General features: G+C 46.0%; 2 protein-coding genes across 4 annotated transcripts in view; both read right to left on the bottom strand.

Annotated features, from left to right (window-relative positions):
• The window catches only part of TESMIN (testis expressed metallothionein like protein), a 38,565-nt gene extending 18,623 nt beyond the window's left edge, over positions 1 to 19,942 (bottom strand). Inside the window, exons 1-4 of one of the 2 annotated variants that reach the window (XM_024748572.1) lie at positions 19,938 to 19,942; positions 19,124 to 19,673; positions 15,599 to 15,757; positions 8,775 to 8,866 (exon numbers count right to left, since the gene is read on the bottom strand). In XM_024748572.1, the coding sequence (XP_024604340.1) occupies positions 8,775 to 8,866; positions 15,599 to 15,757; positions 19,124 to 19,600 (728 nt within the window). In that variant the 5' untranslated portion in view covers positions 19,601 to 19,673; positions 19,938 to 19,942. Of the gene's footprint in view, positions 1 to 8,774; positions 8,867 to 15,598; positions 15,758 to 19,123; positions 19,833 to 19,937 lie in introns of those variants that run through there. The other variant, XM_024748573.1, reaches the window with a different exon arrangement.
• A 3,722-nt stretch (positions 19,943 to 23,664) lies between these two features.
• The window catches only part of CPT1A (carnitine palmitoyltransferase 1A), a 59,686-nt gene continuing 57,043 nt past the window's right edge, over positions 23,665 to 26,307 (bottom strand). For both annotated transcript variants that reach the window (XM_024749329.1, XM_024749328.1), the window contains exon 19: positions 23,665 to 25,854. In XM_024749329.1, coding sequence (XP_024605097.1) covers positions 25,768 to 25,854 — 87 coding nt within the window. In that variant the 3' untranslated portion in view covers positions 23,665 to 25,767. The remainder of the gene's footprint in view (positions 25,855 to 26,307) is intronic.

The raw sequence follows: 26,307 nt of genomic DNA, 5'->3' as shown, positions 1-26,307 counted from the left end.
GTGCTGGCAGGCTGGCAACATTCCAGCACTCTGTGGGTAATCTTACTCTGTCACCTAACGAGAAGGTGATAATACTGTCAAGAAAATACCTGCAATACCCCGTGGTACAGTCACTTCTCACAAGCACATTGTATCCTAGAATTAGCTGTAGTGTTTGAAAAGATTTGAGATGATATATATTCGAAACTCATTCTTCATTCATTGGCACCCTGACAAATCCCCAGCTAGGAACACTTGAAAACATTGGAATAAATATTTGAAACGTTTTAGATGCATATTTGAGCTGGTAAAAAAAATTAAAGAAATGCCTCAGAGACCAGAAAATGAAAAAGAAGCAAACACTCAGCGGGGTAAGCTAAAGCTGAAGCCTGCAGCTATCTTAGGGCTCTGCTGATCCCAACAACCAAAGGCTTTGGTTTTAACTGTTACAGGGAGGAAGAGCGGGGGACGACCACAACCATAATAACGGCAAACAGAACATTTACAATATGCCAGGCATTGCTCTAAGTGCTTTATACACTCACACATGTGTTTACATATACTTAATATATTTACATACATTAATGCTCAAGGCATGGGATCAGCTCCAAGAGCTACACGTAAAGCTGGAACGGTAGAAGGTCTGTACCCAGTGGAAGAGTGAACTAGGAAAAATGCCCTGCAAAAGAAAGGGCAAGAAAAATGCATGTGGGCATTGACTTGAGAGGAGGGGGCTCACTTGGGTTTGAGACCTGAATTCATATTAACTGTGTGGCCTAAAAAAAAAAAGTCTTAGCCAAAAATTTTAGGTTGTCCAAATTGAAAGGGCCACCAAGTCCCAAGTAGAAACAAACTCAAACTTTCTCTGAAGAAATGTACTCTCAAGCCAACCTCAAAGAATTCCCACATATAAAGTTCCAGTGATTATAATTCTCTCTCTCTCTCCCTCTCTCTCTCTCTCTCTCTCTCTCTCTCTCACACACACACACACACACAGAAAATCACAAAATACATGAGGTAACAAGCCATAATGAGTGAAAGATCGAGAGAAGAAACAAACACCAGAATCAGCTAAGGAGAGACTTTAATATTAGAATTATAAGCTATAGAATATAAATTAAGTATTTATTATTCTAAAATATAAAAGAAGGGATCAAAAGTATAAGTAAGGAACAAGAGACTATAAAAAAATGACCATCCAGATTTGACCTTCTACTCCACAGAATTCTGGTTAATTCATTCTAGTTAATTAATTAATCCAAGTAACCAGAGGCAGAGGCAAAGGCCATTTGAAGAAGCAGTATTGGAGACTACCCAATCTATGATTAAAATCTTGATTTAGATTTGATTAGGGTGAAAAATTAGATAGTATAACTTCTCCCAACAAGTCCCACCCAGTATCTCAGCAAAAATTGAGTTGGAATGGAAGATGCTTAAAAAATTGAGTTTGGATTTGTTTAAAGTCGATACATGAAAGGGCTAATTAAAACTGCCATGGAAAAACCCTATACTCATAACATAAAGCCAATTCCTTCCTTCAGCGTGCTCGTGAAAGAGAAGAGCCCTTTCTCCACTCCACTGCAGAGGGTTCCTTATCACTCTATGAAATTATTGTCCAAAGGTTCAGAATTTAACACATGTCACTGCCTGTGTCAAAAAACATCCTGATACAAAAGTGGGTTACAATCAGTGTTTTAATAACCTAATCATGATGCAGTAAATCAATGTTTAAAATGCATAAAAATTAAGAAAATCATTTCCCACAGTGATGGAAAGGTACACATGAACTACTTATAAAATCTTAAAATCAATTTTTAATAATCGATACGTTTTCAATAAAATAATCACAAAACATTTATCTACCTTTAATTAAGTTTACATCAACACCATTTTAATTATACATATTAACTTTATCATTTAAAAATAATTCTCAGCTTTTTTTGGCTAATGGAACAACAACAAAAGGTTGGAGCACATGATTTCAGGTTTCGAGCGTAATCAGCAAAGGCACGACAAAGGGCGGCTCTAGCAAAGGGGGTGAGTGCAGAGTGGGCCCCTCCTCTCCCACAGCAAGAAGGCAATAGGTAACCTTTCCAGACGTGGAAGCAAACTTCAGAAAGCCTGAAAACAGAAGTCACTAAAATGGTAGCTTCTAGGGAGGAGTCCAGAGAGTGGGGAGAGGTGGAGCAGGGTACTAGGACTTTCCATCATAATCAGATATAGTCACTGATTTTTACCCACGTGTATGTATCACTTTGATTTCTAAAAAATACAATGATGTGTTTTTCTCTTTATTAATGGCCAATTAGTAGTAATCATTCTTAACCTTTATCCAGGAGAGACTCCCAAATAAAGTAGGACAAACGCACTCCAAGAAAATTAGATTCCATTGCCTTGAACGTGGCTTAGCTGCGGGGAGTAAAGAGCTAAAGGAAGCCAGTGGTGATGCTTGCTAGCGAAGCAGGCAACGGTGAACCCACCCCTGACTTGCTCCAGTGCGAGTGCCTGTGGCACACTGAGAGACAGAGTGGTGTTGCCGCCAGCACCAGTTCATGGGTCTCTCCAAGAAGCTCCGCAGGGGTACATTTGCCCATTCCTTTGCCTTTCCAAAAGCAGTATTTCCAGAGATAATTGGTTTCTCAGTGACAGACTGATACCAACCAAACCGCAATGCACTGCTCAGAATGCTGTGTGTTAATTTATGGTGGAAGTAACAACCCCTCCGGTGCCCATAACGTTTGCAGCCTCTACCCAGGGCCCCCTGCTCCTCGGGATGGAGCTACTGAGGAAGCTAAACGGCGGCGCTGAGTGTGGTAACAGAGGCGCAGAGTCACGGGGCACAACGGGAGGGTGCAAGGCCCCCCGCACACGGCACACAGCACACAGCAAGTCTCTGGAGAAGGCCATACCCATGGCCCCCAGCGACACTGCCTCCCTTCCCTGGACAGCACTGGAAACGCTCTGAGCCTCCTTTTCCTTTGTTCCAGTGCTGACCAAGCCCCCTTGTGGTGATAAATTCTTTCTTTAGTGTGTCAGTCACCGATTAATCTGGAAAGCTGCCTCTAGGCAGGAAGCTCTTTCTTGGGCTTTTCCATTATGAGGTAATCAATAAGTTAAACCCTTCCTGGAGACTCATCTTATCTCCACGTCCTTAAGAGTTACCTCATTCTGTCCCCGGTCATAGTCTACACCTTGCTCTAGGCTTCACGGGTTATTCACGGGCTCCCCAGTCACCAGCCCAGCCAGCAGCTTGGCAGCCCCTGTCCACAGGAAGCCGCGCCCACCCCCGGCTCTGTCCACTCTAGACTCTACCACCTCGTCCTCCACCACATCAGAAGTTCCTCTCGGCCGGCCACTCTGGCTTGACAGTGTCGTGTGGTCCGGGCTTTGCCCTCTGCTCTCCTTCCTCCTCACCCAGCTGCATTTTTAGAGCTCCTGATCAGTGGTCTCGTGGCGTTTCCAACGTTCAGACAGGTACAGGCCTCGCATTCACAGACTAAACCAATGGCAACTCAGTATTCACATACAGTCAACCCTAGATTTCAACATTAACTTTAAAAAATCAGATTTTTTCTCCGTTTTGTTTTGTGAACCAGGTTTCGTGGACTTCTGGATTTTTAGCCACGTCTGCACCCCCACATCGCTGTCCCATCACTGGAGCTCTCAGTGACTTCAGCAGAATCACGTGGAGATGGTGGCTAGGGTTGCTAGACATCGGGCGAGGCGGCATCTCCCGTTCCATCACGTAACAAAGCTAGGCAGGCACTCAGGGCGGAAAGCAGCAGCCCAGAGCAGGGGCTGAGAGCGGCAGACCACACCAGTGAGAGTCTCCACGTGACAGGGTGGGGAAGGGGGCTCGAGCGCACGGTGCCGTCAGTCGGGGTGGCTGGTCCGCTTCCTATTTCAGCCACACCATCCACCCCGGCCCATGATTCTGCTTCACAACCTGCCCTGCCACGCTGCTGAGCGAGCCTCCAGGGAGCTGGCATCCCTGGGGGAGAATGTTTCTAAGAGGAATTCAATATAGCGTAAACCAATTCATCAAACTTTTAAAAACTAGGAGGTGGAAATGTTACAGTTAATGCTCAACAAGGATGCCGTGTTTAGCACTTGTCTGGGGCGCTAAACAATGTAAACCTAAATCCAAGAAAATCACACCACTTGAGGTCCTTTCCTAGGTTAGTTGGTCAAGATGACACCAAAAGATCCCAACCAGGTTTAGGCAGAAAGCGTGGCTTCTTGTTGCTCTGGGTTACAAGGAGCGTCAGGACCCAGCGGTTGAGTCTTAACTGTAACCTATACGCTACTAGCCATTCAGGTCTGTCTGGACTCTGCTCCACTTACTGACTTCTAAACGACCTTATTTCTATTTAATAATGAAGGATTTGGGATTACTTACAATTTCAGACACTGTGATTTGGTACAGTTACATGGCTTTTTAGACTTTGTGTCCCATGAACTAACAGTTACTCTATAAAGATTAAAAAAGAAAATGTATTCAGATCGTTACTCTTTAAAAAGAGAATTAGCTAAGCATCTGGTGTTTTTGAACGAACACTGAAAATCTCAACACCAGAGTTACAGGTGTTATTTATCGGTGCCTGATCATGAGGGGGTGTGGCACGCACATTCACACGTGGGGGCGCGAGCCTGGCCAGGTCCAGCTGCACGTCCAGGGACCCTATCGCTGTCTGCTCCCCAAGAAGCCTTCCCCGAGTTTCTTCCACTGATTTGTTTAAACCTCTACTGTGTGTGGCTCCCCACACCAAATAGCTCTTTTTATTTTTATTTTCTATATTTTCCAAAATCAGAAGAACACTAATGAAAAGTATGAATTAAAGACTAACAGATAAACGACTGTTCGCATTGTTAGAGCTGTCCAACTAGTATTACCACCAGTATCAAAGTGTGTTTTGAATGTGCCCTGTGGGCATTGGGGGGCTCCCTCTCACCGCTCCTTCGGGGATTAGCCTAGAAGCCGTCTCCAAGGGCGAAGGAGGGGGAGAGATGAGTGTGCGCTGGAGGCTGCTAAACCTGAGGGGCGGCTGTGGGTTAAGAAACCGGGACAAGTTCCCAAGGGCTGCTTAGAAGTGTTGCTTCTGAGGGGACTTGGGGTGTTGGCCACGTGAGACGGTGGGTAGATCCTGGGGACGAGAAGGAGCACACGTGTCAAAACCCCGGCTGTGACTGGGGCTCTCCCTCCCTCCCTCCCTCGAGTTCGGCCACCTGCTCCCGGAGACGGCGTGTGCAGGCTTCGCCTCTGCAACCACTGGCTGCTTCCGGGCAGGGACACATCCTGGTCTCGGGGTTCCTACAGGAGCTGCTACAGTACTTGGCACACACAGGGCTTGCTGACAGTCCCCTGTCACCCCACGGAGCACGGGAACTACGCTCGGCCTGTGCTCCGTGCCCTCACAAACACAGCCGTCTCCAGTCGGGGCTGAGGTCAGTCTAAGCCTCAGCTCAGCCCGCCCTCCCCTCTGCTCTGGCTGCTTTGCTCATCAGGGCTCCGCCACTCTTCTCACCGGCTCTGCTTCTGTTTCGTGACCCCGTCCTCCCTCATTTGAAACAGCAAATGGTAACTGACTCCTGGGTGAGATGCTAAGTGTTACTTCTTCTGGAGATGTCTCTCGTTTTTAAAATAATGTCCCCATACTATGTCACTGAATGCTATATGAATTTATTCTTCGTCTAGTCTAGTTCTCTCCTTTAGAGAGAGGAGAGTTGCAGCCTTCTATTCTCACGGGTGCCTGGAGGTGGCAGATCTGGCTACACTGCTCCTGGCCCACCCACCCTGGATCACACATGGGCTGTTCAGGGGAAGGGGACATGCGCACAGACTTCACTGCTCTTGCCCTCAGCCCTGCCTCTAAAATGGGGCACGGGGTGGCCTGGCACTACCTGTCCAGAGGAACCAAAACTCTTCTCTTTAAAAATGAGGTGGAGGTCCATGGAGACACTCCAGTGGTGACCTGCCACAATTGTGGAAGCAGAGAGGACAATTCACTGAGTACCTACAGTGTCAGGAAGATGCCAAGAGGCACTGACTAAGAGATCACCGTGTGGCCAGGACTGTCATAAGAGCTTCAGGGGAACACCAAATAAAATTTATAGTGCCTGTTCTAGAGGAATCCACCAAGTAATTTGGGACATGAGATGATATATACAATTGAAAAATTAGAGAACAGAAGATATTATATAATCAACTATCAAATTATATGATACTGATTGTAAATGACATAAAATTCAGGGACAGTTTAATAGAGATGTAAAAACAAAACAAACTACTTCTGAAAGAAGTAGAACTTGACATTGACTTTCAAGGGTGTGAAGTTTTTTGTTATTCAACAAAAGGATGTTTCAGTTGAAATAACAGCAGGAGCAAAAACACCACATCAGGGATGAGCACAGAGCGCCTGAGGGGACGGCAAAGGGACAAGTTCCTCGTAATGGACTAAACCGGGAAAAAACTTCCACGGCTCTAATAATGTTTGACTACTCTTTTTGCCAATCTGAAGAGTAAAGGGTTAGAAGAGATCTGGACAACCCTGCCTCAGAAAAGCATTATAAATAAACTGTACCACAGTTGAGATATGACCTCATCTTTAAGAAAAAATTTCCAGAGAAGCGGACTCTTGCATATTATAATGTTCATTATGTCACCAAAAATAAAGGCCTCGATGATGTAACAAAATTCACATTAACTCCTGACTGATAATCAGATGAGAGAAGCCCTGCAGAGCGACAGGACGTGAATTTTGCGTGTATGATAAGGTAGCTAACAAGTGAGCCAGCTCACCACCCATCTCTAAAGAATGACGACTGGGTGAATTCACCCATATGGACTGCTGGCCGTAAGGCCCAAGCTGGCCTGCTTTTACGTCATCTACTATTTTAGAACGTTTAAACAGTATTGGGCTGACAGAATTTCCTTTCTGATGTCTTCAGACCTAGCTTGACCCTCTCATCTCGTGGAAGTTTAAAAAAAAAAAAAGCCTAACAAAGAGGTAAAGAGGTCTAGCCAATTAGTTGTGGTTGGGAACTCATACAGAATGAGACAGCCAGCAAACAGTTTTCTGACAGCTCCCTCACCACAAATAATAAATTGGTAGAGATTCCAGCACACCGTCAGTACTATGGATGTTGAGATGAAAATCATCTGGCTGGTTCAGTGGTGTGACATCAAGTAATTATTTGCAGCAAAAAAATACAAAAACAAAGCTCATGTTGTTCCTGGCACATCATTTATAATAGAAAAATATTTTATGATCTGCATAATTCCCTCACACTAGAGAAAACCTAGTAGAGACTGGGAAGAAGGCATGGGGAGGGTGGGGAAAGGAGAAATACACTGCGGTGAAGGCTTCCTCACTACTGCTCCTCTGTGGAAGCGTGTATCAGCTGCAACACGGAGAAACCTCAAATGGCACTGCGGCTCTGAGAGCACACGCTTGAACTGAAGCGTTAGAAACACCACATTCCCTTGAATGTGCTAGACACGCTGAAGCACATAGTGGTGCAATACTGTCGGCCAGATGCTCCCAGATTACAAGAAAGATAAAGTGAGTATCTTCAGGATAGTAACGTCCTGGGTACATGGTGTAATACTATGCTGGCAGTATTACATAGCAGCAGAATCTAGAGGCTGCCCACAGAGTTGTTTCGTCCAGAAACATTAAGAGTCGTGATTATAGAATCAATTACAACGACAGCAGCCATACCCTCGCTGATCCATGGTGCCAAGAGTGGAGGCAGGAGAAAGGCTCCTATAGTCTTAGTCCATCAAATTAAGCGAGAGTCATCGACCAGCTCCGCAACCAACAGCTAAGACCAAAGCAGCAAGTCACGTGAGCAACCGACACTCTTCAGCGACGACGCGGAGGTGGAGTGTTGACTGAATCCCAGCAAGTCTCCAGAACTCCACCTAAGCCTCTCACACAGCCCCGGACAACCGTCCTCACACTGAGCAGCGCTGCGGTGGAGATGTGCCTGATGGTAGATACTTCAGGAGCCCGGAAGCTCTAGAGGCTACAGTCTACGTTTCCTAAATTGCCTGCCCTGATTTCTTTCGGGTCCTCAGATGTACATCTGCATTAGGCTGTGTGCCCCAAAACTTCGGAAGGCAGGAAGAGACTGATCTCCGTCACCAGCGAAAGGGTTCCGTGAACAGAAAGGGCTGCCCCATCTACTAATAGCACATGAATGTTACTCTTCAACTCGACAAAGAGTCTCAACCGGCTTGGTTAGTTTAATTAGTTACAATTATAGACATGACTTTAAAATGGCAAGACGAAGCCCCAGATAAGAGCAGCCACGTTCACCTGGAGACCGTGTGCCTCGGCCCCTGCCATTGAACGTGAACTGACAGAACAGGGAAGGCAGCGGGCAGAGGCAGCCATAAAGGCACATAAAGACTGCCGTCGACATTAAGTGACTGCCACACCATTACTTGTGTTGATGACAGCAAAAAAGAAACAGAGCAGCTAAGTTTAAATCAATGTGAACTTAAGACAGAGCTAGGAACGGCAGCAAGTCTCTGAAACAATGACAGCGGACGGTGGACGGAGAGTGGAAGCAAATGGAGGTTACAGACCGGTCTTTCCAGCAACCACAAACCAGACATGTGCAGCAACACTGTTAGTGCACTGCTGAATATAAACATCATATTTTAGAAGTCATAAAGGTTTTCAGGTAAAGCTAATTTTAAAACTCAGGAAAAAAATCACAAATGTTCCCAAGAGCCTCTTAAACTCTTACATTAAAGTAAGTGACAATTGATTGCTTTTAATCCTTACCTAGTCGAAGTTATTTTTGGTGGTCCTGGAAGAGTTGATCCCAAAGGGAAAGCAGACCCGTTGACTACGGATGGTAAGGCTCCATTATCAAGCTGTGTAAAGTCAAAGGCAAGCATGATTTGAATTAGTATACATTTTGAAAGTTTATTCCCGTCAGCCCCTAGGTACAGATAAAAATGATTCTTTTTCTTCTAGAGGTTTACATCACAATCCCCTTACATTCATCCAGGCCTTATTACCACCATGATTCTGCTAACACCCGAGCAGGTTCCAGCCGAGGCTTTTCAGCAGAAGTGGGAGGAGCCCAGCCCAGTCATCTCACCCCGCCTGACCACAGGATGCCCTGGGGTGAGAAAGCCCTGACTGTGGACAGAGACGGAAGTGGGCTATGGATTCTGGGCCGGGCCATCCACAAGCTGGCAAGCAGTACACACAGCTGTCAGTGAGCTGGCCGGCGACATTGCAATGGACATCTTTTTCATTTTGATGAACTACCAACTGTGAAATAAATTCAACTACAAATTTCTGTAAGCTAAAAATGTTCTTTAATTATCATTATATTCTTAGTACAACACAAGAGATCTTGACATCTGAAGTCTCATTGGCAACCATTACTTTTTCATCTAGTCATAAAAAATTTTGAGTCAATTTTAACAAATTCAAAAGCAATGTCATCATCTCTGCATTATCCATGTCCTTTGCTTTCTCCAGTCTCATTTTCCTTTATATTATCCATTAGCATGGCTCACAGGGAAAGGAAAGGGTAGCAAAGTCAACACTGACCTAATTTTCTTCTTATCAGAAGCTTGAATAAATTTCAAGTGTTGAATAAATTTAGGTTTTGAGATTATTTGTATATATCACAGTTAAACACCCTATCCTTGTCCCTGAAAACTTGAAATTTAAAAATAAGCTTTATTTAAGAAGCATAGTCTTGGAATTCCCTGGCGGTCCAGGGAATTAGGACTTAGGACTCCGCGCTTTCACTGCCGAGGGCCTGGGTTCAATCCCTGGTTGGGAAACTAAGATCCCACAAGCGTGAGGCCAAAAAAAAAAAAAGAAAGAAAGAAAGAAAGAAAAAGCATGGTCTTGGAAAAACACATTTTATTCATCTTCCTTCTTTTCTCTCTTCTGCCTGTTTTTAAATAGTGTGTAATCCCTGTTGGGGCCTGAAGACACTGAGAAACCACTCTGGGTCCAACTCCTTCATTACAAATCCGCCCCCCACCCCAAACTCCGAGTCCCACTGAGGAGTCACCCCCAGGACCTGCCCTCTTGGGTCTGGCCAAGAGCTGGGGGCCTCTGCTCTCCTCTCACTCACTTTACTGGAGGGAAGTGTTCACAGGTTACTGCAACTGTTTCCTTTGCAGTCACCCAGACACCTAATTATTGGGCCAACGTCTCCAGGTGGCAGTCCAAAGTTTTGCATTCTTTTGAAGAAAGGATTTCACAGTTCTTGGGGTTGAGACAATTCTTTGCATAAACCATATACAATTGCTCTTTTTCTCCTTTGCTTATTTAGCCCCAAAGTAAAGCAGAGAAAGAGAGATGTCTTTTCAGTACTACATAGGTGGTAAATCTAGGGCAGCTTTATACTAGAATCCATGACTTTCCTCGACAATGTCGAACTGCCTAAGATGGAAGAAATAAAACCTACAAGGGTGCTTCCCCGTCATGTCACCTGGGGATCTTGCTAAAATGCAGATTCTGTGTCAGTGAGTCTGGGGTGGAGCCCGAGATCCTGCATTTCTAACAAGCTTCCTAATGATGCCCACGCTCCTGGTCCACACACCGCACGCACTTTGAGTAGCAAAGAGCTGAAGAATGTACAGAATTGGGGTTTGGCAAGGAAGCCGGGGTTCTAGGGTTGCAGCAAAGGCATTGCTAAAATAATTACCCCAAGGTCCACACTGGATAAGAGGTCGGGGGAGCCAAAATGAGGTAGGTCTAAACACAGCCAAGGAAAAGAGGGGAGGGGCAGAAAGAGGGAGACTATGGTCCAAAGGGGCCTTTCAGTGCATGAGTTCAGTGGTAGGAAAGCAAGTCCAACGTGTGCCTTGCTGACTGGGGCTGAAACCATTAGCAAAACAGGACCGGTGGTGTGGAGGAGGCAAGGAGGTAGAGGCCTACGTGCAGCATCAACAGAGACTTGCATCAGGCGCTCATAGCATCAGGCTGACGCTCATCTCCGGCCCTGATTAACTCCTTGCCCCTCCTGGCTAATGGATCATTCGAGAAGTATTTATTTACTCACTCAGCGAATATTTCACTCTATTTATACCCACTGCCTCAGAGATCTCCTCCAGTCTCGTGGCTTTAAACGCCACCTCTGCACAATGAGCCACCGCAATGAGAAGCCCGCGCACCGCAGCGAAGAGTAGCCCCCCGCTTGCCGCAACTAGAGAAAGCCCGCGCGCAGCAACGAAGACCCAACGTAGCCAAAAATAAATAATAAATACATTAATTAATTTAAAAAAAATACAACCCTAGACTGTCAAAACTGAAAAATTAAAAAAAAAAACAAGACTTAAGGAAAAGAGCACATTTTTCTTATAATTATATTTAATCTATGCATATTATGGTGTAATCATAAAAGCATTTTAAACTTTTTTTTTTTTTTTTTTTTTTTTTTTGGGCACGAACCCATGTCCCCTGCATTGGCAGGCGGACTCTCAACCACTGCACCACCAGGGAAGCCCCCTATTGTATTTTTTTTAATTAAAACAATGACTCACTTGTTGTGTAATGAGATTTAAGTTTGCTGGTACTGGCAAAAATCTTCCTACTAAAGTAGTCATGGGTTTAGGGACATCTGTAAGGAAGACAATTACAATTAATTGATAGCATATATTGTTCCTCTCCCACTTGCACATGGAAGAAAGTACAAAAATGATCATGTATCCTGAGTTGGACATGTGCAAAGTCATTGACACTTATCTTGATCCTATTTATGTTTTCTATAAAACCTTTCTGGTCAATGTTTTTGGGTTTTTTTGTTGTTGTTTTTACTTATTACACCCTTTTCTTTGTCATAATGCTACTTCACTCGAGCTTCCAGGGATAGCTATGCTAAAAAATGCTGTCAGTGCCCAGGTTCCCAAGCTGTGCACTAAGGTGCCCTCCAGTGCTGCCCCGAACTCACCAGGGATGCGCTAGGCATGTCACATTTTCAAGGAGAGCACAGCACCATCTGTAGGATGCCACATGAACTACTTTCAATTTACCTGCACTCTTCTTCAAATGGTTACTAACTAATCAGGATGTAAATACTTACTAGGCTACTGGGACCAAACTACTTAAGAGTGGAACCGATAGGTATTTCTTTGGCCTCAGGGTGCCGTGCAAAACATCCCTGAGACACTAAGGTCCCTGTGAAACTCTATGTTTGAGTCAAAGTGCCCAGAGAAATGTGTCTTAGTCTCCTGATTGCCCACCAGCTGAACACATTTCCTGCTCCAGGCTTGTGCATTCTTTGAGTGATATAACCTTAAGACTTCGGTAACAGAATGCATTTATTTTATGGTGATATTTAATGTGTTCACAGCAAAACAAAGGAGACTGGGCTGGAGGGGCGGTTATGATGACATGACAAGGAAATAGACTTGGAGAGCATTATGTAAATCTTCCTTCTGTAGGTGATCTAAAGGCATTAGGATTTTGTCGTGTTCCAGAAGGAAGGGAATTAGGAAAGAACCCTTCTCTGCCTGTAGAGGAGCAGATGCAGCTCTGACCCGCAGGGAACGGAGCCGGAGAAGCCGTGGCTGGTGTGCAGCAAAGTGCTCCTGAAGGCGCTCTACACCATAGAAAAGTAAATGTCTGAAAGGCATGTTCCCTGTCCCTGGATAAAGAGACCACCAGGATGGAACGGGAGTCACACTCTTTCTTTTTGCACTGGGCTCCAAAGGCCCATTGATATGACATTTGGATGTAATACTGATTTAAATTATTGACAAGGTCCGTGTATCATCTGATAATGAGAGGCTCTGGTTAGGCCAAGCTTTAGAGTAACGCAATTATGTACACATAGGTGCCCAGTTTTCAAGTATTTGTGTCTAACCTTTGTAAACACAATCCTAAACCTGTGTCATTTGGCCTTTCTTTAATCATTCCTAAGTCATTTGATGGTAATCAAGTGCTTATAGATCATTTATTACTATCGCACCAGTTTAAAGACGTTTCTGAGTAAATGAATGGCAGATGAATCAGCATTTGATATAGTCATTTCAGAACTCATGGTGATTAAAGCAGGGTGGCAGTTCTCACTGACTACATGAAAACGTTTACACTAAAACATATGCAGTTTTTACCACATCTGAACAGTCCGCCCGCCGCCCAATCTGCGAAAGCTTGATGTTTCAACCCAGGTATCTCTAGCCACAGCACTCGTGGGTACAAGTAGTCACCTGGTAGGATCACAGAGCTCTCTGCAACTAGCAGAAGGAGAGGAAAGCTATCCAAGAATTTGAGATTGTCAGTACAATGTACATAAATTAATCTCTAAAGATATTTTTTTCTATCCTTAGCTCACTCATATGGGCTATGGGGATTGCCAAATTGCCTCACTGCCAATTTCACTTTTACTCTCTATACAAAGCCAAACATAGTCACTTACCAACTTCCATGTGATATATGACATATTTTTCTATTAATTTACTTTGTACCTGACTGTAGATAATTATTTTGGTCTTGATACTGAGGAACCAAATGAAGTGCTTTTAGTTCTCTTGTGCCACAATTGTCTATACACAGCATTTGTGTACCCCCTTTCAACTGACATATCACCTAAAATGAAAAATAATGATCAGGTTTCATTTTTCAAAAGATATCCAGTAATATGAACCTAAGTAAACTTATATCTGAGAACACAGTTTTAATCCAGAATTTAAGTTTTCATGGAGAGCGGTAAACTAGAGACATGTTCTCAGTTTCCTACCCTGCAATAACGTGCTCTCTGGAGGTACCACAGGGCAAAACCCCTGGGAAATGTCTTGTGAGACGTGCTTAGTGTGTTAAGAGAAGTTCCTGCTCACGCCTTTCTCTGCAGGTGTCTGGCCCTTGAGGTTTAGGGTAGGGAACAGGTGACTGTCAGCCCGAGCTTCCGTCACCTGTCCACGTGCTCCGTGGTCATCGTAAACGGAGAGAGTGTGCCGATGCAGACCTGGCCCCATTCAGGTCCAGTGAACTATACGAAGGACTTTGCCCCCCTGCCTCCATCTCTGTAGCTGATCAGATACTTAGAATAATCGTCAATTTTACGGCAGCTGTTCTTTCCTGCCACATGCACATGTTATTAGTTAACATGTAGGGTGTTTTTTAAATACCCACTTATTTCATTTCCTACAAGTGCGGTTTAGAAAGGTTAACCCTAAGATCACCTAATTGGGCTCCGACCATAAATACGTCCTCAGTGAGCCGGGTGAGTTGGCTGGTCAACCACACCAGTCAGCCCTGTCCACAGCGATGCAGCTTGAACATGAAGGTGAGAGAAGTCACTGTTTCTGCTTGCACATAGCTTCTAATTCTGATGGTAAAACCACAGATACCCAGAGAAGCTATGGCTTCTGCTGTTAGGTTGCCTTTGGGTTTCCTAGACAGGAAAACCCAAATAACCATAAAGGATCAATGTTACCAAAATAACACACACAGAGCCTACGTTAATGAGGTGCTGATCACTGGGTCAAACCTTCAGATCATCCTGACGGTGGATAAGAGGCCAGCATTCATGTTTGGTTGGAATTTTATTTGTATGTGGAGGATAAAGTTATAGCCACAGACACACAGGTGCACAAACTGGGGGGAAAGGCTCAGAGTGGACCTTCCAGGCCTCTGCCTATTGCACAATTCTGGGCTCTGCCCTGTCCCTCCTGGGAGCCTTCTAACATTCCTCAGGAGGCTGGTGGGACTGGAGGAGCTCTCACCCTGCTCACCTGCTCCAGGTGTCCTGGAACAGCTCTGCTCCCAGAACCCACGGGCCTGAGAACCACGGACAGGGGCGAGTACTGGTGTATGCCACAGCTAAGCCAAGTTCATGATGAGCTCATTTTCAAGTATTTTCTAGTTAAAGTATATGCCTTAGGGCTAAGGCCTCCTTTATCGGAATCAAGAGCTGGTGGGGGGACGGCAGATGTTGGCTCTCCGGGCTCCACTAAAATAAAGCTTGGGGCTGGGCTCCCCAGCTCCCCCCACTTCCCAGTCCTCAGGACACCGAGACCTGGAGTCCTCAACGTACCACTTACAAGAGGACTATGTAACATCTCTGTTTTCTTATCCATAAAACGTAGATAAAAACAATGCATACCCTACAGAGTTGATAGAGGATTAAATGAAATTACAAACATGCAAAAATATCGCATAAATCACAAATGTTACTGATTACCTATCTTACATGCATGTGAGTTAGTAACAGGAATTTGGAGGCAGGAAGGAAGGAAAGCAGCCTCTGTGCTGCAGCCACAGAACTGGAGTTTCACCATCCCAGCAACATGCCAAACCATGCAGCTCAGCCAGCTGCCCTGCTCCTGGGCCAACCGCTGGTCTGCATGGACTGATGTCACTTATGGCTTCTCTCCTTAACAAAGAGAGCGGCGTCCTAATCTTTGTTTGATTTGCTAAGATCAAGTAGAAATGAGAATCTTAGACGTGACAGAAACATTACAAAGGCTCTAATTATATCCCTCTTTTCATAGATAAGACAACCAAAAAGCTGATACAAGTAAACAGAATGAAAAATAATGACTGAAAATATATTACTGTTGACTTAGTAATGGTAAGGGTCAAACATTTGATATAATGTTAGTCAGACACATTTTCTTTGGCATAATTACCATTGGGTTAGAGTCTTTCTTATGAGAGCAGCCAGAGGCATCCTCTGCTTCTTGCGCTGTTGGGAACTTGCAACAGGACTCCTGGGCCGGAAGGTTCTGAAAAGTTGCTTCCTCCAGATTGTTACTTGTGATAGTACCACCTGCTTCCTTGATTTCAACCTAAAAAAGCAAACGTTATTTTAGAAATCACATTTTGGACGTTGTACTTTACAGTTGCATAATACAGAAAATTCTTTGCAGAAGTTACTTTTTTTTTTCCGGTATGCGGGCCTCCCACTGCCGCGGCCTTTCCCGCCGCGGAGCGCAGGCTCCGGACGCGCAGGCTCAGCGGCCATGGCTGACGGGCCCAGCCGCCCCGCGGCACGTGGTATCCTCCCCGACCGGGTCACAAACCCTGCGCCACCAGGGAAGCCCCCTAGAAGTTACATTTTTTAAGTAAAGAGCAGCCTTACTCTTAGTGTCCTCTCTTCCCAACTATTATTCTCTCTCTGGGGCAGCAAGATGGGGTGACAAGTCCTCTGACCAGCCTCACTGGGGATCAAGGACCCCGAGGACAAGGACCATCTGCCCACGAGGTGTGGAGATGTGATTTTAACGTGGCCCTCTTGCTGCTTCAAAAACACAGTATAAGTAGCTTGAGAAGATTCTGCAGTTGGTCAGCTGCCCCTTGAGCTCCTCGACAACCCCCTACTCCAAAGGAGCTGGCTGCCTCATGGGACCTTCCTTAAAACCGCGTGAAATGCTGCTCCTCTATTGCCACTTTCGGAGCACACTCACTAGGCTGTATTAATGCTCTAGTCTATTGTTTGGCTTTTCCATCAAGAAGCCTGACATCCTTGCTGATGTTTCAGTAATATCTATATTGTAACTTACAATGTATTTAGAGTAATGCTTATAATTAAATAGTAGCGCTTCCCTAACTGAATGGTAGGACAATAATTAACATGAAAACAGTGAGGGTAGGGAATAACTGCCAACTTTAACTTTGTTTTTAAGCTATCCTCTGCAACGACTCAGTGACACACCGGCAAAATTACCAAAAATAGGGAGAGATACCGATGATGTTACTGAAAATCAACAGAATTTAAAAAACTAAAAAGTCTCGATGATTAAAAAAATAATAACCATTAGATTTAAGTGTTTTAAAATCAAGGTGCTTCTTTCTAAGATTTGATAATGTGCGGAGGATTGGGAAGCGGCAGTCAACCTGCTCTCACATCATCTCTCCCTCCCCTCCTTAACCTCCACCTGCCCAGATTGCCTATTTGAGAGTACAGGTGAGCTTCCCCAGAGGCCAGGAGGCAGGTCATAAAGTCCTTCAAAGAAGAGTGATTCTATAGTAACTTTCTGAAGACCTCATATAAAATCACAGCACAGACAACTATCTTTCAAAGTGTGGGTGTTGACTCCAAACTTGGAGATCATCTAACTTAAAATCTGAGATCTAAACGATTAATAGTTTTCATGGACTGCCAAATCCCTTAGCACAGCAGACTAGCATCTAGGTATAAATGTTTCAAAAGACAGAGGAAAGTTTAGCTATATTTCAAGTTATAACTTTATTTAGATATTTCAAATTTTATAGAAACATAGAAAGTTTTCAATTTTCCTCTGCTTTCTGCTTTGGGGAATTTGTCATGTACACATCATCAAAGTTTATTTTTATTTTTAAAAATTATTTATTTATTTATTTATTTTGGCTGTGCCAGGTCTTAGTTGTGGCACGCGGGATCTTTGTTGTGGCGTTGGAACCCTTAGTTTCGGCAGGCATGTGAGATCCCAGGCCCCCTGCATTGGGAGCACGGAGTCTTACCCACTGGACCACCAGGGAAGTCCCACATCATCAAAGTTTAGATTTAACTTATCTCCCTGTAATTAACAAATACTTATACAGTAAATATATCAATTCCTCAGCCCCATGCAACTGATATCTGAACTACTTACAGTATAGTAAAATCCTATTTTTACAGAATAAACAGAGGTCAATATGTGGGAATGAATTTCTAGAAAAAGGAAATTAGCAATGAACCCTGAATATTTACTGAAAAATAATTCCACTCTGTTTAAAAGACAAACACGTCCATGCTAAATCTTTTTCATTTTATTAATGAATTAGGAAATTGTCAATAAAAATTCAAAAAAAACCAAAGAAATATCATCCAAATAGTCTCTCCTTTATTTTGCTAAAATTGAATTACATTTAAAGAGAATTTACTATTTTAACGTGAGCTAGTTCCTTTCCTGCTCTGGTGAATGCTCACTGAGTCCCCTTGGTACAGGAAGGGAGCCATGCTAGAACCAACAGGCAAAAGGTGCTGGGACACACGCTTGGTCTGGTAGCAAAATGGAGTGTCTGACATTTCAAGCCATCTGAAAAAGACTCCGAGGAAGACCTCTGCACCAGCTGAAAGCTGGTGGGACTAGGTATGCTCTCTGGTTTCTCTAGGCCTCAGCCTCTCCTCCCCACCTTTCCTGTGCACTAAGGAGCAGTGATTATGCTCAAAGAACACCAGAAAACAAATCTAAGCGCCTGCTGCTACGGCTTATGATATGCAAACAAAGTCAGGCTCCAGCCGTCTCAACACCAATTCAAAAATGTTCCACAAAAGCTTAATTTATGACTTACTGAAATGATTTAACAGCTGAGTAATCTAGTTTTCCAAACTAGATCCTTTTGAGGGGCCAGTACACATTTCCTTACAAACCTTTGTTTCCCTTAAAAACTGGTTTGTTTAGCTTCAGCGAGAACAGAGCAGAAAAGGGGACTTCCCTGGCGGTCCAGTGGTTAGGACTCTGTGCTTTCACTGCCCAGTGTCCGGGTTCAAAATAAAGAGATAAACAAACAAAGCAGAAAATTGCCACAGCCAAAGAGGGTAGCCGGCCGACGATTACCATGAATTCGTGTAGACTCTGATTCATATTACGTACGCTTGAGGAGCAACCACTTATTAGCAGAGGGAAGCTCTAACACCTTGATTTCAAGGCTCATCAAACACAAGTACTAACTGTGAGTCCTGGCGGTGAATTACAACCCTTATCAGTCTAAAGGGGAAAACTGTAAAAGCTGAGCACGCGAAGACTCCCACTGCATTTGTTTTCACAGACACTAGGGTTTCTTTCCTAAAGCCGCTTTTAAAACTTTCTAGGGACTTCCCTGGCGGTCCAGTGGTTAGGGCTCCGCGTTTGCACTGCAAGGGGCACAGGTTGGATCCCAGGCTACAGAGCTAAGCTCCCACATGCCTGGCTGCAAAAAAAAAAAATCTACTTGTTTCCCTCCTCTTTTGTTGTATGATCTCTGCTGGGTTAGGCCAGGTTTGAACCAGGGACCGAGGACCTAATTCACCTTCAGGTAGAATGGCTTGGCTGGGTAATGCATCTCGCGTCTAGCAAGGGATGTGCCCTGTTGGGAATGAGTGAATCCGATCAGGGATGCTACTGACACGAGAAAAATCTTGGTGGAAGCAGGAAGTCTCCCGTCTCCACTAGGGCAGGGGTGCAGGGGGTACTGTGAGACGTGGATCTTACTGGAATCACGCGGACGCCGGGGTGGGCGGCTTCTTCCCTGGCCCAGGTGCCCAGGGGCCCGACGGCAGGACTCCTGTGCGGGGTCAGCACGGAGGACAGGAAGTAGAGGTTGTAGACGTGCGGCTGCTGGGCGGCGGGAAGAACGGTGTCTTCCGGGGGATTGAGCTTGGGAAGACTCGGGAACTCCCCGCGCGTTTCCTCATCTCCGTTCTCATCCACCAGCAGCTCCACTTTGACTTTGCCCTTGCAGTCCCCGTCGAGCGGGGCGTTGAAGGCGTGCAGCAGGGGCTCTTTGGGGTCCGCGGAGCCCAGGTACGCGTCTTTGAAGACGTGGAACTCGTCTGCCTCGTGCTTCACCGCCACCGGGGTTTTCAGGGGAAGGTTTTCAGGAACAAACAGACTCTCGGCGCTGAAAAGGTCTGTCACCATCTCGTCCTCGGGGCTGCACATGCCGCCCAACAGAGGGGCCTCTTCCATGTCCACTGGCGGCACCCGGGCCCGGGCATCGCCCCGCACCCGGCGCGAGGGGGATCCGGCGGAAACCGCACACCTGCAACGACGCGGCCCAGTCAGGCGGCGGCCCCCACCCGCCCCGGCCGCCGACCCAGGGGGCCCGCCGCTCCCGGGGATCTGACCCGGGGGGGCCCGCCGCTCCCGAGAGGCCGGCTTAGGGGGCCAGCCCCCCCCCGCACCGGCGAGGCCGACCGGAGAAGGGGCCCTGCTGGCCCGACCGGCCGACTGGGGCTGAAAGGGGCGGGGGTCCGTCATTCCCGAGGGGCAGACCTGGAGGTCCCGCAGCCCCTGTACGGCGCACCTGTGGCCCCGGCAGCTGGCAGAGCGCCGAGCGCGGGGGCGGGGCCGAGCAACTGGCCGTTGGGGAGGAGGCGGGGCCACGGACTGGGGCAGGGCCAGGGGCTCGCGGAAGCGGGGCTCGCGGAGGTGGGCGGGGCCAGGGAGAGGCGGAGGCGGGGCACGTGAGGCGGGGTCAGAGGGTGGGAGAGGTTGGGGGTGTTGCGAAGGCGGGGTGCAGAAGTTAGTGGGGGCATGGGCGGGTCCCGGAAGTGCGAGGGGATAAGCAGGAATGGGGCGGGGGAGGCGGCCCCCGTGACAGTGCTGGAGGGTGGTGGGCGGGGCGAGCTGGGCGGAGTCGGGGCCGGAGGCCAGGGACCGGCCAGTTGAGGGGAGGTGGACGGGGAAGGACACTCCCGGGACCAGCAGCTCCAGGCTCAGGTGGGGAACCAGAAGCCCCCCAGGCCAGTCTGAGGTAGCGCTGGCTGGGACTCCCTGGCTTGACCTCAGACCTTAATCTTGACCGTGTAGTTTTTCTGCCCTTCAGCTCCTCAGGACAGAGCCCGCCCAGCCACGGAGCACCGCGGGTGGGTGGACGGCCAGGGATCGGCACATGCAAGTTCCCAACCTAGCGTGCACTTCAGGTCCTTGGTGCTGGAGTTTGGGAGGAAGACTAGGCGTCTCTTGTCAATGTAAGCAACCCAAGGACTCCGGGCTTTCACTGCCAAGGCCCAGGGTTCAATCCCTGGGTTTAGTCCCTGGTTGGGGAACTAAGATCCTTCAAGACCCTCGGCGCGGCCAAAAAAAAACAAAAGAAAGTAAGACATTCGCTTTCTAATCTCACTGAAAAAATACGTTCCTAAATCAAACAGTAGTAACCAAGGCACACCAGCACTATGCACTATTTGTCTGTACACTTCAGCGTTCAAGAAATCGCAAGAAAATTTTGCACAGACGACAATCCGGAAATTTAAGGCACAGCTTTAAGTTGCTGGGACTTTCTTATCTGAAAAATTATAATGGGACATTAAAAGTTGACATTAAAAGAACATAATGTAATTAAATTCTCACTGTTGGAATTTTCCTACCATGTGAATGACTTAAAATATATTCCCAGCCACTAGTTCATTGCAAACATACTTGCCTTGAAATACTGTCCAGTTCTTGGAGAATTCATTTCCTGTGTGCCTATGATCTATAGGGCAGGACTCCATAGAAAGCTTTAGTTGCTTCTTCAGATTAAAATTAGGACAGATTTTTTCTTTAGTTATACAGAATGTCCTTAATTTAGGATTTTTTTTATAGTAGGTCCTTGTTGGTTATGTTTTAAATATAGCAGTGTGTACCTGTCAATCCCAAACTCCCAATCTATCCCTCCCCCACACCCTTCCCCCCAGTAACCATAAATTCCTTCTCTAAGTCTGTGAGTCTGTTTCTGTTTTGTAAATAAGTTCATTTGTATCATTTTAATTTTTTTTAGATTCCACATATAAGCGATTTCATATGATATTTGTCTTTCTCTGACTTACTTCACTTAGTATGATAATCTCCAGGTCCATCCATGTTGCTGCAAATGGCATTATTTCATTCTGTTTAATGGCTGTGTAATATTCCATTGTATATATGTACCACATCTTCTTTATCCATTCATCTGCCAATGGACATTTAGGATTTTTAAACTTTATAATGGTTGGAAAGTGATATGCATTCAGTAGAAACCACCGGACGCGCAGGCTCAGCAGCCATGGCTCACGGGCCCAGCCGCTCCATGCCATGTGGGCTCTTCCCGGACCGGGGCACGAACCCGTGTCCCCTGCATCGGCAGGCGGACTCTCAACCACTGTACCACCAGGGAAGACCCAAACTTCAAATTTTGAATTTTGCTCTTTTCCCAAGCTAGGGATATGTATGCTCCCTTCTAGTGATGCTGGGCAGCTCTCAGACACGCAATCACAAGGATAAACAACTGATACATTTACAACCATTCTGTTTTTCACTTTCAGGACAGTATCAATAAATTCCATGAGATAGTCAACACATTATTATAAAATAGGCTTTGTGTTAGATGATTTTGCCCAACTGTAGGCTAATGTTAGCATTCTGAGCACATTTAAGGTAGGCTAGGCTAAGCTATGATGTTTGGTAGGGTAGGTTTATTAGATGCATTTATGACTTACTGTGGGTTTATCAGGACTTAACCCTATCACAGGTCGATGAAGACCTGTATAGTACATAAACCCTCCTACCGAAATAATTAAATATTACAGATAAAGCTGAAGTTCCCTTGGGTTCTATACCATCCACAATCACACTGCCTTTCAAAGAGGGAATCCCTGTGAAGTCTGCTGTGTATCTTTTCAGCCCTTTCTCTGGAGATCAACATACACATGTGCATGTGGATCTCCTTACTCTTTTTTTTTTTTTTTTTTAATTTTATTTATTTATTTATTTTTGGCTGTGTTGGGTCTTCGTTTCTGTGTGTGGGCTTTCTCTAGTTGTGGCAAGCGGGGGCCACTCTTCATCGCAGTGCGCACGCCTCTCACTGTCGCGGCCTCTCTTGTTGCAGAGCATAAGCTCCAGACGCGCAGGCTCAGTAGTTGTGGCTCACGGGCCTAGTTGCTCCGCGGCATGTGGGATCTTCCCAGACCTGGGCTTCAACCCGTGTCCCCCGCATTGGCAGGCAGATTCTCAACCACTGCACCACCAGGGAAGCCCTGGATCTCCTTACTCTTAATTTTATGGCTGGAAAAGCCACATCTTTTTGAACTCAGCTGAGTTTGGGGGCAGGCCTGAGAATGCAACTCAGGCTTCCCAAACTCTAGGCAATATAAACTGAAGAACCCAAGTGAAAACCGTGAAGAGCTTGAATAGCCTGAGAAGTACATCAACCCCCAGGCCGCACCGCTCACTCCTTCACACATCAGACATTGCTAGTGAGCAGTCCCCATGGGTCAGGCGTGCATGGCCATCTGTGTGTCACCATGCCGGGCAGGATCAAAGGCCTGGAACCTTTGAGCACCTGCAGTTCCGAGATGCTCCTCTGGCCCTGCTGGACTGGCCAAGGCCGGCCCTGTCTTGTCATTCAGGTCTCAGCTCAAACCCATTTTTTTTTTTTCCGGCCGTGCGGCTTGCTGGATCTTAGTTCCCTGACCAGGGATGGAACCCGGGCCCCCTGCAGAGGAAGCGAGGAGTCCTAACCACTGGACCACCAGGGAATTCCCCCAAACCCATTTCTAAATCAGCCTCCTCCCCAAGCCAGCTACTCTTCCCCCACCCCACACACACGCGCATACAAGTGCCCGGGAACCCTTAAGATCCTTTGAGAGGTTTCCTTGGTTCTCAACCTCCTCCCAGTGAAATTTGATCTCCACGACAGCCAGAACCTTTTGGGGTCCCCGCTGTATTCCCAGTGGCTAGAACAGAGCTAAGCATACAGTAGGTGTTCAATAAGAACTGTGGAGAAAACAGAATTCATGTATTTAACAGGTATTTATTGAGCACCTATTACGTGTCAGGCACTGTTCTAAGCCCCGGGGCAAGGGTGAGGATGCACAAATGAACACAGCAAAATCCACAGCCCTTCTTAGCAGCCACTCTTCTCTGTCAGGTGTGTGAATCGAGCGATGTCCACTCTGCCCAACCCGAGGCCTTTTCTGCATATCTTGGTCGCTCACCTTTGTCCCAAGTGCCTGAGCCTGGTACTTGACCTATAGCCACCGTATCAGTATAACAAAAGAGACAGAAAGCAATACTGTGGTAGACTGGGATTAATGTTTTTATTAATGATAACATTCATACTGCATTTCTAAGATTTATCCAAAAAAGCATATTGTATTTACATGCAATGGCCAATTCAAGATAACAAATTCAGACCACAGCTCCGTTAAGACTATGGCTTATTCCAAATTCAATTAAATACATCATACTCCTACCTCCTGCTTTCAACACGAACAGTAAAAACCCACTCTTCCTCCTTTTAGGGAATATAAAATTGCATTGATAACTGCACGGATTAGCAGTGATTACATGTGAAACACTTAAAACCTGAGAGACAAGCCCAAATAAGTCTGAGTGCTAACACGCCTGTGCTCGAATTCACCCGTGAATCATAATACAGACTGGTCAGTGGTCAACAGTGTATGATTTCAGTGGCCCTGGCTTCGACTGGAAGCTACGCCTCGCTGAGGCAGAGGGGCTGTACCCTCACGCCTCCTTGACTACATAACACAGATGAACAGGGCCTTTTGTTGCTGTGGTGGTTAGATATCCCTTTTTGCTTTTTTTTGTCTGTTCTCATTTCTGCTTGCTTTTAAAAGAAAAAGTCTTTGGCCCATTTAGGTGGGGTTTTTACATCACAACATGTACAGGAATAAAATATGCACGTGCTCTGCAGCGAGCGCCTTCCTCTGGCTCCAAGGGTTCGGCCTCGTCACCGAATCAGTGGAGTTCAGAACTCTGAGAGGCGAGCCCCACCAGAACATAGTGGTCAGAAAAATAAATACATGATTTTAACAGATGGACAGCTAAGCTTGTCACTACAGCCCAGAGGCAGTGGGTATTATTTCATTCCATGATCCATTCTTTTTACATTAAATACTGAAGACGATTCAGCGCCTCATCGCTTTTTGGTCACTCGATCAAGGCACTCCCATCCGAAGGGTAGGCTGTGTTAAACCCAGCACCTGTCACCTGCGACATTCTAGGAGGTCACCGATAACCCATCTCCCTCCATCTCCCTGGAAACGGGAGTGGGTCTCCTCTCTCACCAGCTGGGATGCCCAACCCTGACTGCCCTGAGGTTTGCTTTTCTCAAGTTTTGTTCCTTCCTCAGTGGCAAATGTCGCCAGTTTGGGTAAGCAGGAACCCTGAGGCACCTAGGATGTTTGATTTTTCAGTGAGTACTCCAGACACATAATCTTCGACCACCACATCCCTCGCTCCCCATTTCTGAGGCACGCCCACGTCTTCTTTTGCAGCTTAAGGAGGAAGCATAAGGAAGGCAGTCTGATGGGGGAATGCAGCACAGCTGCCCTCGTAAGGGAACTGGTCCTTCTGGGATACAGGGACACCACAGTAAAATGCCTACATAGGGTTATCCACCCAGTAAGTTGAGAAGGAGTAAGACACCCACAATTCCACCTAAAGACTTTACAAAATAAATCTCTCGTGCAGTCTCCCTTACATTTAGGGCCTTCCGTTTTTAAGGCACTGGGTTTTGAAGACTTGCAAGGTCAGGAAAACTAAAGATAAGACATACTACATGCTTCAAACATGGAGAGGCAAATGCAGACGACCAAACTAGACAGTGACAGAGTTACCACAGGGACAGAATGGGTTCCAAAAGCACAACTTTTCTTGGTTAGTGCATTGCATGCGCGTTGGCTATTAACTGCTAACATCTGCAGCTTAAACAATGCTTTTCTCTCGGAAGGAAACAAATGTTTACATCGCTCTGATAAAATTAAATGCCCGTAAGTACCAAGTGTCCAGTGGCCACCGAGGAAGCGTGCCGGGTCGGTCGTTTCCAACGCGTATGAAGCCACAGCCCCACTCATTCCATAAATCGCTCAACGACAGTTTCACCCCTTAAGAAACACAAGGCGATGGGAAGACCTTAGGGGGGACTTTATCCAATGTCCCCCAGGTTAGGACCTGCTTGGAAGGAGTAGGGTTATACTTCATGGGGTGGAGCCTGCCATCTAGAAAAGCAAAAACACCAAACCCTCGAAGGAAAGGAAACGTCTGAGTCTTTTAGAGCAAATTTTCATCCTGAACTACAATCAGGATTCACAGCTATTTTTCATTTGGTTTTTCATCCGAAGAGCTCATTTTCCTTCCCGGCAGTGCTAAGGGATTTACTTTTTGGAATTGGAGCTGAGCCCGAACAAACTCACGATGTCAATCATTGCTTGTTTCAGGTTCTTCCCGAAGCGATGAGAATCCTTTCATTTAAAAACAAAAAACAGAAACAGGTTACAACGTGGAAATTCTCACATTTCAAGCCTTTTCACTTGTAATCTGACTCGAAGAACTAACATTCCTTTTTGCCAATTCTCTAAGCTTTGACTTAGTCACTTTATCATTAAATTATAGCGTCTGGAGAGATGTTAAGGGTTAACAAAGATAGCAAACATGTTTGTGTGAGTGTGTGTTTTTTTTCCTTTTCCATGATAGGTTATTACAAGACACTGCATATAGTTCCCTGTGCTATACAGTACGACTTGGTTGCTTACCTATTTTATATACAGTAGTGTATATTTGTTTTGTTTTGTTTTTGAAAACTAAGGCGCTTTGTTTCTTTGTAAAAACAACTTATCAAGAGTAGTTTGGGGCTTCCCTGGTGGTGCAGTGGTTGAGAGTCCGCCTGCCGATGCAGGGAACACGGGCTCGTGCCC

This window comes from Neophocaena asiaeorientalis, unplaced genomic scaffold, assembly GCF_003031525.2.
Source record: "Neophocaena asiaeorientalis asiaeorientalis breed wild unplaced genomic scaffold, Neophocaena_asiaeorientalis_V1.1 scaffold43, whole genome shotgun sequence".
Taxonomy (NCBI): domain Eukaryota; kingdom Metazoa; phylum Chordata; class Mammalia; order Artiodactyla; family Phocoenidae; genus Neophocaena; species Neophocaena asiaeorientalis.
Note: the sequence above shows the minus strand (reverse complement) of the source record. Positions and strands in the feature narration are given on the sequence as shown.